This window comes from Hydra vulgaris, chromosome 01 (genome assembly GCF_038396675.1).
Source record: "Hydra vulgaris chromosome 01, alternate assembly HydraT2T_AEP".
NCBI lineage: Eukaryota > Metazoa > Cnidaria > Hydrozoa > Anthoathecata > Hydridae > Hydra > Hydra vulgaris.
Genome location: NC_088920.1, coordinates 15407205 through 15423286, shown reverse-complemented (window position 1 = coordinate 15423286; position 16082 = coordinate 15407205). Strand labels below are relative to the sequence as shown.

The 16082-nt window shown below is 28.2% G+C and overlaps 1 protein-coding gene across 1 annotated transcript; it reads left to right on the top strand.

Moving 5' to 3' along the window:
• The first annotated feature begins 13851 nt into the window (after positions 1 to 13851).
• On the top strand, positions 13852 to 15410 carry LOC136074145 (zinc finger MYM-type protein 1-like). The gene is made up of 3 exons (XM_065786449.1): positions 13852 to 13879; positions 14174 to 14908; positions 14980 to 15410. The coding sequence occupies exons 1-3, from the start codon at positions 13852 to 13854 to the stop codon at positions 15408 to 15410; spliced, it is 1194 nt and encodes a 397-aa protein (XP_065642521.1).
• Positions 15411 to 16082: the final 672 nt, after the last annotated feature.

Genomic DNA, 16082 nt, shown 5'->3' with positions numbered 1-16082 from the left:
CAATTTTTTTTTTAATAAAGAGCTTCAAAGTAGCAAACAAAACTTATTTTTGCTAGAAAAGTTTTTATTTTTAGAAAAGTAAAAAATTTCATATTTATGACCATAAGTAATAACAACAAAATGTTTTATGCTGAAATTTTCAGGAATTGGTTTTCTTATCGATATAAATTTACACACTTATTGATATCAGTTAAAGTTTCCTACAAATCTGAGGTCCTTGTTGAAATTCTAAAATTTTAGTCAATTTGGCATGGAATGACTCAATTTCTTAACGCTTCAGTTTTCTAATTCATAAAAAAAATTTGTATTATAAATGATCGTTTTTTCATATTTATGCTATAAACTTGTTTATTCTTATTAAATCGGAGATAAAAATTTCACTTTCTGTAAATAAGAAGGCTCTTTTATTTTTTCAGCATTTTTTTGTGTTTAAGAAACTTCCAGACATGGAAGTTTTTTAAACAGAAAAAAATGTTGGACTCTTAAACACTAAATATTTATATGTTTAAACTTAAGTTAAATAAGGATGCTTTCCAAATAATTGCAAGAATTGGAGCCTGGGAACAAAAAACCTAAAACTTTTGCCCTCCAAACGCCCCAATCTTAAGTTGATAAAAAACTTTTTTCAACTATTGTAAACTAAGTTTATAGTCATATATAAATTTTATATTTCATAGAATACTCTCATAGAGTTCAAAAAATGTGTGAACCCCTCAATTTTAAGGGGTTACAAATTTTAAATGGTCACAATTTTGAACTCTAAAATATTGTTTACTTACTCCAAAATATGATGGATCCGCCTCTGCTTTTATTTTAATTCAAATATAACTGTCAAAACTAAATAATATACAATTAAAAAAAAATAACAATTAAAAATTATTAGATGGTTTTTTGTGCTAAATATATAATATACTCAAAAATAAGTTCAAAATAAGTTAACTAATTTAGATATACGTTAAAGTTGCTTTCTGAATTTACGTGTATATTGTGTTTATGTTAAAGTTGTTATTAATAAAATTATATAAAACAAAAGAAATTTTTAGTCTTCTTTTTTACATGTAAAAACAAAAAGTTTTATTTTTTTTTTACATACACTAACTAGTTAGTGTTATTCAAATATTCTTTGGCGCTTTTTCTATTTATGATGGCGATCGAGGCAAAATAGCAACAAGGAATAAAGAAAGGTAACGCTAACCTAACTGAAAACTGGTTGCATGCATTTAGTCTTAAGTAAGAACTTTTTCTTTGCTTTAAGCAATTTTAAGTATTTTTTTTAACTGATGTAGATTTGTTGAATCATTTAAGGTGGTACACCAGGGAAAAAATGAAAGTGTGAAATATTATATAAAATGTATCTTTTTGATGAAAACTTGTTTTAATAAAGTGTTATAATTATTTTTATTTAAAAAGATAAATTTTAAAACTTATCAAAAATGCATAATGGCGGAAAAAAGAACAACAAAGGCTGTATTTCAAAACATAATATCTTTATCTAGTGAAAAGATTATGGGTTAAAAATCGATGCAGTTATAAAACAACTTATTATATACCGTTTAACCCATGCATTTTTAAATTTTTTGAAAATTACTCTTTTTATGACGAATTTACTAAAAAAATTGAAAATTTTTGACTTCCTCTATAGATTTATAGCAATAACTTTTTATCTAACCAAATCCAAGAAAAACCCATTGTTTATTTAATATTAATGCTCAACCGGAGGATCAATATTAAATAAACATTTCCTGAAAATTTCAGCACATAAACATAAACTGTACTTAAGTTATCATGTTTTGAATTTTAAAAAACCCTAAAAAAACATCTATGCAAAAAAACAAGAAATAAAAAAGAATAGATCATTTTGAAGTGTTAAAACTACTAAAAACCACCAGCTACATAAAATTATTTTTTCTCATCCTGTTCAGCATCACGGGAAACCATTTTATTTGATCTTAACGATTTTCTCCTATTTTTTTCTTCATTATTCGATTTTAAATTCATCTGTTTAACACGAGCAATATTTGCTAAAATTGATTTTTTACAAGTTACTGAACCAATTAAACCATAATACTTTAGTACATTTAAGACACCATTTGCACCATTGCACCATCAAATTATTCTTTTGAACAGATCGCTTGAAAATATTCACTGCACCAATAGATTCCATTGCTCCAGAAGATTTATGATGATTAATGGAACAATCATGTCCTACTTTCCAAGAATCAAACTTTGGTGAATGTTTTCTCTTTTCCCACATTTCAAACCCTTTGCAGTGTTTTGAGAGAACTTCTACATCAATACACTTACCACCAGATAATGCAGTAACTACTCCATTCAATGACATGTGCCCACGTTTTTGCCAAGAACCATCGATCAAAACACGTATTTTTGATGGTTCATTGGTATCATCACCATTTTGAAGCTCAGTAGCAGCTTTTTTCATACTATTATTTGCAACTTATTTGTAAGCTGTCATAACATCTGGGCTAACTATTTGAAACCTATTCAGTGTCAAACAATTTAAGTTCATGCATCGAGAAAACGATTTCATAGAACTAAATCCACAACCAATTTCTCGAAAACCAATAACTGTACGCATATTAACTTCAAAAGTTTTTTTTTACTTTTTCTGGTTTATTTTTTGATAAAACTCTTAGTGAAGTGTAAATACACGTAGACCAGCCACAAGCTGAGCAGTTCATATTGAGTAAATGAGAAAAACCCATTCTGTGACTCAATTTATCTTCAATTAAAAGAGGAGAATAACAGCACTGACAAACTGTTTTTGAAATCAAACTTTTTAATATGGTAAAATTAATCAAAACAAAAAAGTTATCAATTTGTTTATCATCAAAACTTTCAATACTATAGTCAGTAACTAGTTTCTTAGCACTGAGACTAGTTGGAACAACTGATGAAGATGGAGATATTAAAGGCTGAACAGTAGAATAATTTTTATAAGAATGACATCCATTTTCTTTTAATTTTCTAGATAAATTTTTTTTACTTGACATCTTAACAAAAAAAAATCAAATAAGCAACGAGAATGTTTGTGCTCTGTTAAATAAGGTTTGTGACTTCTATCAATGCAGTTTAGACCGAGAAAACAAGAACAATTCTTTCTTGATGACTTTATGCTTTCATCTCAAAATTGCTATTGAAAAAACAAGTCCAAAATCACTTCCAAAACAAGTTAAAAACTTGTTGCTATGAGATTGCTAGGGAGTTTTATATGATAGTGGGGCTCAAGTAGGTCAAAGTTAAGCTATATATTTAAACAAGTATGACAAAAGTTTTTTTTAAAAGTCAACTTAAAGGGTCAATCTTTCCTAAAATTAATAAAAAAGAAAATCAAAAAAAAAATTTTTTTGTCATTTTTCTTCCTGGTGTACCACCTTAAGGCATTTGGAGTTTTGTTTGTCTTTGAAATCGTTCTTTTTTATGATGTGCCACCGAAACCGAAAATGTGCTAATTTAAAGGCAAATTTTGTCAAAGTTTTTAAAAAATTGATTGCAATTATTAGTCCATGATTTGCAATTAAAGTAACTTTTGAATACTAGATTGCATAGTGTGTTTTTATACATAATAATACAAAATAAATAATACATTAAATGACGGATCCAGGGGGAGGGGGTATACATTTCCCTCTCCTACTAGAATCTAAAAGTTCTAAAATATCTTCGAAATAGAGGACCTTTTTTAGAAGACGCATATGTGATTAGGGATGGCAAAAATCCCGGAAATTCTCAATCCCGGGATTTCGGGATTACAAATTTGTCCCCGGGAAATCCCGGGATTAAATGAAAAACTTACAATCATAGAAGATAAAGCCTGCGAAGAACTTTTAATTATCAAACACTATTATATGATTAATTTAACTGATGAAGTAAAGTAATTTAAACTATAAATAACACCTTTAAACGATAACACAAAATAACAATGTTTAAAAATAATATAAGTATACATTAATATATAAGAGTTATAATTCGTTTTGAAAGCTCCACCTTAAAAAACTCAAAGCGTCCATTATTTCATCGTTTAATCGTGTTCGATTTTTAGAGCATAAAAACCCAGCGGCTGAGAATGCTCGTTCAGACTCTACACTTGTTGGTCGTATAGATAGAATATAGTTATACACTTTTTGAAGGTGATCACCTCTTGTGCCACCACTTTCAAATAAAAACATTTCTTTTTGAATCTTAGAAGTTATACTTTCTACCCTTATAGGTGTTGTTCGTATTGCTATTAATCCTTTTTCCATAACTTCGTTTAATTGTTCACTATTTGTTTTGACTTTCTTATCACCTTCGTCGCTTTTTAAAACCTGGTTTAGCTGAACATCACAACTGCTCTCTGCTGTTGATGCTATATCTGCGGGATGAAAACGCTTTATCATGCTTACTATAATCTTTTTATTTTGATTACTTGTATTTGGTACAAAAACATCTGTGATTTTCGTTGATGTAACCTGGCCATTATGAAGATAATAAACTAAGCTACTTAATGGTGTTCTCCTCTCTTTAATTCGGTGACTCAAAGCAGCATACAGTTTATTCCCGATTTCAGATTTTTGTTGTTTTATTTTGGTCAACATAAACTCTAATGCAATGTCAGCTGTAATTAAAGTTGCGTCTCGTCGACAAAGTGCTTCCACAGTGGCTTTAACAGGAGTCAAAAGTGCTACTAAATCAGATACAATTGTATATTCATTTTCGTCCATCTTAATTGAATCGTCAATTTTGGAATCCAATTCTAAATCTAGAAATGCCTTTTTAACACAATATTTTAATTTTTCAAATCTTTCAAGCATAAGCAATAAGCTGCTCCATCGGGTTTTACAATCCATAATCAAATGGATGACCTTTCCAAACTCAATTTTTACGTACTTTTGTAAATAATTTTCATTTTTGGTTGGGGACCTTTTAAAGATTTTTACAATTTTCCTGACCTTTGTTATAACAGGTCCAAAAACTTGGTGTTTAATAGTAACCTCAGAGGTTTCATTAAACAAAAATGAATTATTTGAATCTTGAATACAATCTTCCTCTTCAGAAGCATAGTCATTAATACAATCATTATCTTTTTCTTCATCACTGTGGTTCTCTAAACTTGCAAAGGTAGTGTGCTCATCATTTCATCGATTTCCAAGTAATTGGGGTTATTTTTATAAAGAACTGATATTACTGCCAGCTGTAGAGCGTGGGCAAAGCATAGTTGTTGATCACTTTGTATAATTTTTCCAAGTTTCTTCATGACGCTTGCACCATCCGTGGTAATACCAATGATATCGTCCTCAAGTTTTATTTTAAAATTGTTGAGTCTTTCGTTTAGAAGTGAAACGCACTTTTCTGCTGGCATAGATCCTAAAATGCGAATCAAACCTAAATTCCAATAACTTTTCAACTCGTGTACGTTCACATTCATGTATCTGCAGTTTCCAAAAGAAGTCCACTCATCAAGCGTTAAGGAAAACTTGAAGCCTCTTGATATTTGATCAATTATTTCCTTTATAACTAGTTTAACCTGTTCATAGTAGTCTAACACCATTTTTCGAATAGTGTTTCGTGATTTGGGACATTTTTAAAGCCTCGTGCAACTAACCCAGCTCGTATATCAGAAGAGTTGCAAATTGTATTAAATGATATACCATCTTTTGCTCCCATACGGGCAAATACTTCAGGTAGGCATTCATCTTTTTTCGATGTTGTTGGAAAATAACTTGTGATTTTCGGTTTTTTATTTTTCGGTTCTAATAAATCTTTTGAAGTTGAAGGTGTCGTGGATAAACTTGATTCCTGCGATGTTAATTTAATTTTATGTATGGAAAGTAAATGGGTATGAAGACCTTTCGTTGAACCACCAGCAATTTTTAATATTATTTTGCATGTAATTACTTTGCATAAGGCTGTTTCATCTGCTCCTTTTAAAAAATGTTTCCATATGAGACTTGTGCTGTTGAATTCAGCGTAGTTAGTCATGATATTAGGCTAATTTCTATCTTATTGAAAAAAAAAAGTTATATTTTAAGCTATTTATTGACTAATTATCTTTATTCATAATTCAAAATGAATTTATGTGAAAACAATTATACTTCGAATTAATAAATAAAGTTTATTTAATATACCTTCCGTATTTGATAACTTTTAATGTTAAAGAACTTGTGACAATCACGCCAACGTTAAGAATTTAAAAAATAAAAGGAAAACATTGCATGGAGAATAAGCAGCTCAACAAATTTTATAGCGAAAATTTAGACATTTTAAATAAATAAATTAAGTTTAATCAATTTTTGTTTTTATTTATTGTTTATTACATTCCCGAAATCCCGGGAAATTTTAGAGACTAATCCCGGGATTTCGGGATCATGAATTTGTCTGTAATCCCGGGATTTCGGGATCCCGGGATTGCCATCCCTATATGTGATACAATATACAAAATATTTTAACATCCCCCTCCCCCCCGCCAAAAAATTCTGGATCCGTCACTGAATACTTTAATATATTATAAGGAATAAAGTGAAATTGTTTTGTTATAAAATTGATATATATATGAACACTGGACAAGTTGTTTTAATAAAGTTTTTAGGTATGAAACTTTTGCTTTTATTCTTAGAACTATTGTAAGACCATTTTTATACGCGTCTGAAACGTATTTATAGCATGTGTTCTAGAAAAAAAGGGGCACATTCACTCGTAAATAACTAGTATTCTAAAAAAGTTTTAAATGCACACTTAATACCAAGAAAACATTGTATTAAGAAGAATCTGATTATTGTATTTAATACGTAATTACACGTAACTACATGTGATTACATGCGTAATGCAAGTTTATTACTTAATGAGTTCTCGCTTTTATACGCATCTGATTTGTGTTTTTTTAATTCGTGTCCAACACAAATGGATAATGCACATACCACAAAGATGCTTTTTCAAATAAGTTTTTAGTACGCATTTACAAGTTAATGTGTCGACTGGCGGTAATCCTGCAGGATGTAAAACTTATATTATAAATTATAATTACGCTAATATTTTAAATTTTGCACACAAAAATAGTTTTTTTTTCAAATTTATAACTTTCATTTCTCCTGCAAAATCAGTAGTTTTTTTTAAGGTTATGCAGTTTTGCTATATTCTCATATAACCTTCGCCAAACTTGAGCTTCATTTTATTCGTATATGCCAGTTTTTAACTAGGTAAATTTTCTTTACGCATAGCAGCAATCTCAGTGCTCAATAATAAATGAATGTATGCTTTCGTTTGACAGCATACCTATTAGGCATAAGACGTGTTTAACGTCTAAAACACATATTAAAACGCGTTAAAACATTTTTAAAATGTGTTACACAATTCCTGGTGTTCCTACTTCCTGAACGTGTTCCTACTTCCTGAACGTGTGTAACACGTTTGTTCCTTGTGTTCTTACTAGATATCATACGTGCAATATAACTACTTAAAAATGCGGAACGTTTTTCCACGAAATTTTTCATAGAAACACAATCAAGTTTTGTTGAAGTATTCCAAGAATAAATTTTTCACATCTCAATGATAACAATATTGTGTAACAATAGCAACAAGAACAAAAACCAGAATATTGAAGATTTTTCAAATAAGAAAAAAACTAAAATAAAGTAAATGTTTTGTATACTAAAAACGAGTTTAATATTATTTTTTTGAAGTTTTTTGAGCCTACCAGGTTTGCTCGAAGTTTAATTTTAAAGTAATTATTATAGTATATGTAAAAGATAAAACAATTATTATTTATTGTTGTTTTAAAAAAAGCAACGCAATAAGAGTTTGTTTAAATGCGTGCGTAAACGCGTCCGTTTAAGCAGTATTGGGTCCGGAAAAAATAACATCTTTCTCCGCACTTTCCAAATAATAAATAAGGTCGGATAACTCCATTGCAACAGCGTTCATAAGTTAAGTTTCTGCATTTTCTTCCACATAATGCGTAATTTTCAGGACCTATTATAAAAATTTTTATTTTTATTAAAAAGCTGAAGATAAAAAATAAAAAGAAGAAGAAACAAACTATTAGTAAATTTATAATTTATAGTTATAAATATACACAATTTTACAGTTATAATTTTATTATTTATAAATGTTAGAGTATGGAATAAACAGTCTAAATCTAATAAATAAATAATAAAATAGAACTTTTTAATTAAATTTTTTAATGTTTCAATTGGTTAATTTTTTAAATTTAATTGGTTAATTGTAATTAACACAACAAAAGTTAATTGTTAAACATTAGGCTTTAAAAAAATAATAATAATAATTTTAGGTTTATTAACAAGGTTTGTGTAAAACTTAATTGGCATTTCAAACATATATAACCTGTTTAATCTAGAAGTAGCATTTTAAGTTTATTCTGGAAAAAAATTTTTTTTCAAAAGAATTCTTTTTTAAAAAATACTTTCATAAAATATTTCAAAAAATTATTTGAAAAATGTATAATTCTAAAAGCATTTCACTTTGAGTTATGAAACTGTTTTTAGCAAAAATTTAGTTATTTTTGACTTAAAAATTGAAATTTAACCAAAAAAGATAAAAAAGTTTTTATAAAATTGATAGAGTTTTTGTTTATTTTCGATAATTTTTGCATCGATTTAAAGACCTAAAAATTACCTTAAATACTCCATAATACGTTCAAAAAAATCTTAGACAAACTTTTTTTTTTTAATAAAACTCATTAAAAAATTTTCAGAAATTAACTTTCAATTGGAAACATAAGCAAAATTGTTCACTTTATATAATTTTTCAGATTTGCCTGAATTTAGTTATCGTTGATATCTTGCAACTTAAAATAATCGCCTTGGTTTATAAAGTATATGCAAATATTGTCAATAAGGATAATATTATAATAAATGATAAAAATTTTCAAAAAAATTGTATCACTTACACATTATTTGACGAGGTCCATCAATAGCCTGAACACTTGCAGAATACATTACCATAAAAGCCAGCATTACAACTAAAGGACTCATGATTGAATGATTCTAAACATAATAATTTTGCTTAATAAGGTAATTCCTACATAAAATAATATTAGAAAGCATGCCTTGTGAAAAATATAATTATGTGAACAAGCAAACATAAACTAGCGTTTTCACACTTTTTATGTGCTTATGTATTTTTTAAATTTATAATACAATTTTTTTTTTTTTTTTGTGTAATTTATTTTCCAGAATAATATGAACAAGGTAAATTTACAATGAATATATTACTTGTAGGACTTCCAGAAGATCACATGATCTTATCATGAAGCCCTTTACAATCTATATATAAAAAAAGTCGTACATTAAAAATTTACATATGCGTTATAATACTCTTCAGATGTTAAGCAAGTTTAACATAATATTTTATAATATAGGCATATAACATTCTCAATATTAAATATTATAATATAAAGTATTCAATATGTTTTGTATAAATTATATTCTTCATACAGTAAACAAAAATTGTAAAATAAATATATACATACCTTAATGTCTTTTTTGATTTTTAATTTTCAGATATGTTTACTTATCAGCTTTCTGATTGAGAAAATTTTTAATTAAAAAAATTATTTATACAAAAATTCAATAGAAAAAGTTGGTCAACAAACAAAAAAGGATTTTTATTACTTTCATTTAAAAAGTGAGATTTAGGAAACCACAAAATTAAAAAAAGTTTTTACTGTGTTTTATTGATAACTTGTAATGATCTTTTAATTGTAAGCTGTGCTATTAACAATATTAAAATAAAAGGTTTGGCTTCTTGTTTGCGCAAATAGTTGTTACTGCGTTATTAATAACCTTTTAAATCTTATTAGTCAAATAATGAAAGGCTCAAAAATAAAAAAGGTTTATGAATCAGAACGTAGTTGAAATAGTTTATTAAAAAAAAAAAGTTGGCCTGTAATAATTCAAAATCTAGATTTAAAAAATATTTTGTCCTACAAAAAATAAACATGGCAGGACTTTTAGTTTTTAACCCTTTTTTTCCCAATGTTACCATTTGGCAACACAAACTTTAAATTCAAAAATCAAACTCTGTTTTATCTTTTTTTAATTTTAAGTAATGTTCTAGTTTTGCTACTTCCTACTAGATGGCAGCATGTGCAATGTAAAAATGAACGCATATTTTCTACACTAAAAATGTCGGTTTTTAGTGTAGAAAATATGCTTTTATTGAATGCAGAGAAGAAATCAAAAAAGAGATTAAAATTTTGAAAAAATTTAGAAATTAAAAAAATTTAGTGTAATTTATTTTTATAACTTTTGCTGTTTTAGAGAAGTTTACTTTTTATATTAATATGGAGTTGAACTTAATAAAACTAATACAATTCTGGAATTTGATTTGAATTTCTTAGATAAAATATAAACTAAAGTTAGCTTAAACTAAGTTTAATTTTTATCTTTATGAAAGCAACATAAATATTTTTGCAGAAGAATGTTTCATGGATTTTTTGATTTCAAAGAAAACTTGAATCTGTTCATAATATTAATATAGGCACTGCAACATCTAACAACAATGACGTAATATCAATAATCAATAAAACACGGCTAAAGAAAAAAGATATGACATTCTTCCATCGTTCAACCGATGACTTAAAATACAATAACTTTTTATGTTTCTATTGCAAAAAGTAGAACCACAGCTGTAAGCCAAGTTGTTATTTTTTAAACGTTAATATTTAGCTCTAACTTATGGTCTTTGTTTTATATTCATTTTACAATTTTTAAAAAAATGTTGAAGCGTCTAACTAGTAGAATAAAAAAATTTTAATTTTTTTATCTTAAACTAGTCCAAAACTCATCATCCATTATTCAAATATAAACGTCATCTTTTATTCAAGGTGAATAAAAAAAAGCAATTGCTTTTTTTAATTCACCTTGAATAAAAATTTGAGCTATTTAGCTTAAATTTTTATTCACGTAAAGATGAGCAATTGCTCCAAAAACGCAATTTCTTATTTTATTCATCCGGTTTAATAGCTGTTAAAAAAATTCCTAATTTTTCATTATCTTGTAAATGGATATTTAAAAAACTATTTATAAGATATTTTTATTATCTTATGAATAAATTTGATATTTTCAATATTAGCAAATATTATACTTTGAGCAGCCGTAGCGAATTGATTAGTGCGCTTCCCTGTGGGCGCGGGACCTTAGAAAGACGTCTTTTGAACGCTCAAAAGATGTCTAAAACGTTTAAAAGACTTTTAATAGACATCTTTTTTACGTCTGGTACCTACTGGGTTGCATCAGAAGCTAGAGATCCGTGGTTAATTGCCACTCCTGGGCAAATTTTATAAAATCGGTAAGGCGTAAACTTCCTTTTAAATACTCTTCCGCGGTGCTCTGTGATAAAACCGTACGGAACTCTTTGGACACCTAAAATAAACTTCCCTACCTGAATGATTCTGCATAGCAATTGCAATCCCGGGATCCCGGGCTTTTTGATAATCCCGAAATCCCGGGATTGTCTAACATAAATTCAGGGATTCCCTATAAGATCGAACAAAACAAAACGTAATGAAAAAATATATAAAAATAAAAACAATTTTTGCGTATCAATAAAATGATTTTTATTTAGTATAAAATTGTAAAAACTATTGTACTTTCATTTGTACAATAAAATAAGATATTGAAATAGATTGATTAAGAGAAAAACAAAAGTGAAAATGTTTGCACTATGTTATATTGATTAGCATATACACTATGTTGATTAGCATATACTTATGTTGATTAGCATATACTTATGTAGCAGATACTTATGTTGATTAGCATATACACATTTAAAAATTGAATACGATATGATTTAAATAATTGATTTGTAAGCAATGAATAATATTGTTATAATATGCGTGCTTGCCAGGCCCGTACCACAAGGAGGAGGAGGGGGTCGTTATATTTATGGCAGAGACATTAGAGATTACTTTAGGAATACACTCAAATATAGAACAGTTCAATTAAGAGTTTAGTATGGATTGGGACGCACAAGGAAAAAGAGAGGCCAACTCACTCCTTAATGCACTTACTAAGTTCGAATTCATAATTGGTATTATAACTTTATACCGCTTACTTCACCCGTTGTGAATAACAGAGAGGTTACAAGGGCGCAAAACTGATATTGTGTATACATTCAGTAACATTCAAGAAACAATCGACATATTTTCTTGAACCATCTACGGAAAAATGTTGAAAAGAAGCTTACGCAATTTACCAACAAGCTACTCGTATGGCAAGTAAATTATTTGTAGAACCAACGATTCTCAGAATCACTCTGAGACAGGCCTACAGAAATAACGTATCTTCAGAGTGTCCCCATGAATATTATAAACGGCCCTTGATTATATCTTTTCTCGAGACCATCATTTCAAAAATCAAAATACGATTCCAAAAGACAAATTGCATTGCTGCTAAAGTTTTATGCTTGGTTCTCTCGATAATTTACAGTGAGGAGATAACTGCTTCCCAGGAGTTTGTTGAAATGTATAAACGTGATTTTCCAAACTCAGAAGCTGTAGATCAAGAATTCATGTTTTGGAAAAGAAAATGGTCTGTTATTAAACCTGAAGATAGGCGTAATACTCATGCTAAAGCCATTAAAATCTGCGATGAAAATCAATAACGTAATCTCTTTGAGCTTATAAAGATCGGACGTACACTACCCGTAACGTCCACAGAATGTGAACGCAGCTTTTCAGCAATGCGAAGATTAAGAACACGGTTGAGAGCCAGTATAACTGCAGATAGGCTTGGTTCATTAGCCATTATGAATATCCACTACAATTAAATTGTTGATTATAAAGTCTCAAAATTATTTTTTACTTTGCATCCTAGAAAATTGTATGAAAAAAGTTTAGTTTTTGAATAAACAATTTATCAAAGTATTATTAATCTTTGTATCAATACCCATTTTCAAACAAGGAGCTTGCTTATACGCCTACGCAGTATAAAAATAGAAAAAATATTCGGAAAACAATAAACTCGTTTATGTAAACATTGTTTACAGAAATAAAGCTATGTTTCACGAAAATTTTATTAAGCAAATTTAGTAAGATATTTGTTTGGTGTTTTAAAACTGCCTTTTTTTAAAAAAAAACGACCTATAAAATTTCACGGTACGGCTCTGCTTGGGCCGTAATACCCACATACCCACACTTTGTATCATTATATATTACGGTTTACGGTTTATAAAACCGCAAACCTACACTTTGTATCATTTTAGCGCGTTTCTTATAAGGTAGAATCTTAAAATTAAAAAGTAAATCAGCATGTCGTATGTGGATTTTACAATTAAAAGTACTCAGTGCAACTAAGGCATAGAACACGCCAGCTTTAAAAAAAAAACGCCGATAATTTAAAAAAAAATCAGATTGGTTGTTAGTGGCAAACCGAACCCAGGGCCGCTCTAACCACTGGGTTTAATTGGCTATAGCCCCAGGGCGCAAGCCTTTTGGGGGGCGGCAATTTTTATTTGTGATATCAATACTTTTTTGTTCTTATTAGTTATTTAGTTATTAGTCATTTATTTATTAGTTTTATAAAAATTAATTTTTCATTTTATTAGTTTTCACTTATTTTTAAAGGAAAACCTTCTCTTAAAATATTTTACTGATTTTTTATTTCTTCCAAATGTGCTGACAAACAATATTACAATAATTTAGGATGTCTTAAACTTCGATAGACGACTTAATTGTAAACAGACCACCTACGTATAATCGCCGCCCGGGCGTATTTATTTATCTAATTGTAAACTGTATTATTTAATAAAAGATAGAGACGTTTAATGGGTCACTGATGCGTACCATATTGAAGATTACACGACAAAAATAAAATTGATATAATTTTAGTATTTTAGTATATGTCGACTGAAGGTCGTGGTGAATTAGGTGAATTAAAAGTTAAAAATTAAGTGGAAATTATTAAATTATATTATTATATTCCTAAGGTAAGTGCTTTTCCTTTTACATAATTGTTAGCTAAAAATTACTTAACAATGATAAATATATATTTTTAACGATACTATAACTTAGTTTAACAAAATATTTGACTAATAAACGAATAAACCTCTTAACCGTCACCTAATTTTTGTTCGCAATAGCTATAGATATAGGAAACAGATATATTCAAAAACAATTTTAATTTATATAAAAATTTTAATTTGCTTAAAAATTGAAAAAAAGACGCAAAATATTACTCCATTATAGTAGATTCGACGCCCGATATTTCCCATAAGGATCAATTAACCATTGTTGTACGATATGTCAATAAAAATGGAACACCTGTTGAAAAATTTTTAATATTTTTAGAACATACTGGCAATGAGAGCGCAGAAATGCAAGACTGTATTTTAAAGCTATTATCTGATTTAGATATTAGTTTGGAAGATTGTAGAGGACAACCTTATGATAATGCATTTGATATGTCAGGTACATATAGCGGCCTCCAAGCACGCATTAAATCTAGAAACAATCTTGCCATTTACGTGCCCTGTGTTGCACATTCTTTAAATTTAATTGGACAATCGGCAACTGACTGCTGCGTACAAGCAACTAAATTATTTTTATTTTTACAAAACTTATATAATTTCTTTGCTGCGTCAACATCAAGATGGGAGATTTTGAAAAATGCGCTAACAGCAAAAAATAAAGTTCCCAAAAAACTAAGCAACACTCGTTGCTCAGCAAAAGCTGATTTAATGAAAGCAGTGGTTTCCGGGTATGAAAATTTTAAAGATGCTTTTAATAAAATTAACGAAGCTAAATTTCAAAAGTCTGCAACAAAAGTTGAAGCTCACGGGTTGTTAAATGAGTTCAACTCATTGGAAATTGCTATTATGATAGCATTTTGGACTGAAATACTAGAAACCATAGACAAAACTAATATATCGCTTCAAAAAGTTGATATTACAATTGAATGTATTGTTACATTATATACTTCTTTAGAAAAATTAGAAATGATAATATTTATTCAACATGTGGTTTTCTAGTTGATTTAAAAAATATAAATGAAGGCATAATTAGAAATAATGCTGCAAAGTTGTGCGAAATATATCAGACTGATTTAGAAAATAACTTTATTGAAGAATGTCTACATTTTAAACATATGAATTTATTGGAAACTACCGAAAGTATATCTACCGCAGATCTAAGTTTAAAGACAATAATCAAGTTAAAAATTGAATTTACATTTCTAAATGTAATCACAGCACTGCGCATATTTTTAAGTATTGCCACTACAAATTGCAGTGGCGAAAGATCATTTTCAGCAATCAAAAGAATAAAAAATTACTTACGATCTTCTTTGGGACAGAGCAAACTCAATGATTTAAGTATTCTGTCCATTGAAAGAGATTTATTTGATAATTTAAATACTATTGATATTATTGATTTATTGCCAGAGAAAAAGCTAGGAAAATAAAAATATAAGTTACATTTGTTTAGATTAAGCTTTGTTTTTGTTCTTGAATGTTTTTTGATTTAATTAAATTTCATCGTTGTTTAGTAAAAAAGTCCTAAATAGATTTTTTCTAGTTCTGACTCTTTTGTATAACTTTTCCGGAGACACCGCTTACATTTGCCATTCTATGTATTTTATTAGGATGAGGAGGCGCTTATTTTTAGTAGCTAACGGGCTCACAGTGAGTCAAAATCCATAAAAAACGGCAAAAAATCCCTCATAAAAAAACAATTGAAAGAAAAAAATTAATTAAATTATAATGTAACTAAATACCATTAAAAGACAACAATTAATTTTTTTTGTGAATAATTTTTAAGATATCACCAGTTTATACGCCTTTTTCCGAGACTTATTTATTTTATTTATCGGAAAAAAGTTCAAAAAAGTATGGCTTTAGTGTTATTCTTTTAAGATTTATATTGGTAAAAATAGTTCAAAATTTAGTTTCAAGTTTGAAGATATTTGGTAACTACACACTAAAAATTAAAGGTAGAAAATTCTACCTTAGGGTAGGATATGTGATATACCCTTAGCAAGGTATAATTTTCTACCTTTTAAGGTAGAAAATTATATTAAAAACAATTATTTGTCATACAATTTTCTAACTTAAAGGTATAATTTTCTACCTTATAA

Bases quoted from the DNA above. Each gene is read 5' to 3' on its own strand.
- LOC136074145 (XM_065786449.1), top strand. From the start codon at position 13,852: ATGTCGACTGAAGGTCGTGGTGAATTAG. The intron at 13,880-14,173 runs GTGAATTAAAAG...ATTGAAAAAAAG, and splicing joins TGAAGGTCGTGGTGAATTAG to ACGCAAAATATTACTCCATT. The intron at 14,909-14,979 runs GTATTGTTACAT...GTGGTTTTCTAG, and splicing joins AGTTGATATTACAATTGAAT to TTGATTTAAAAAATATAAAT.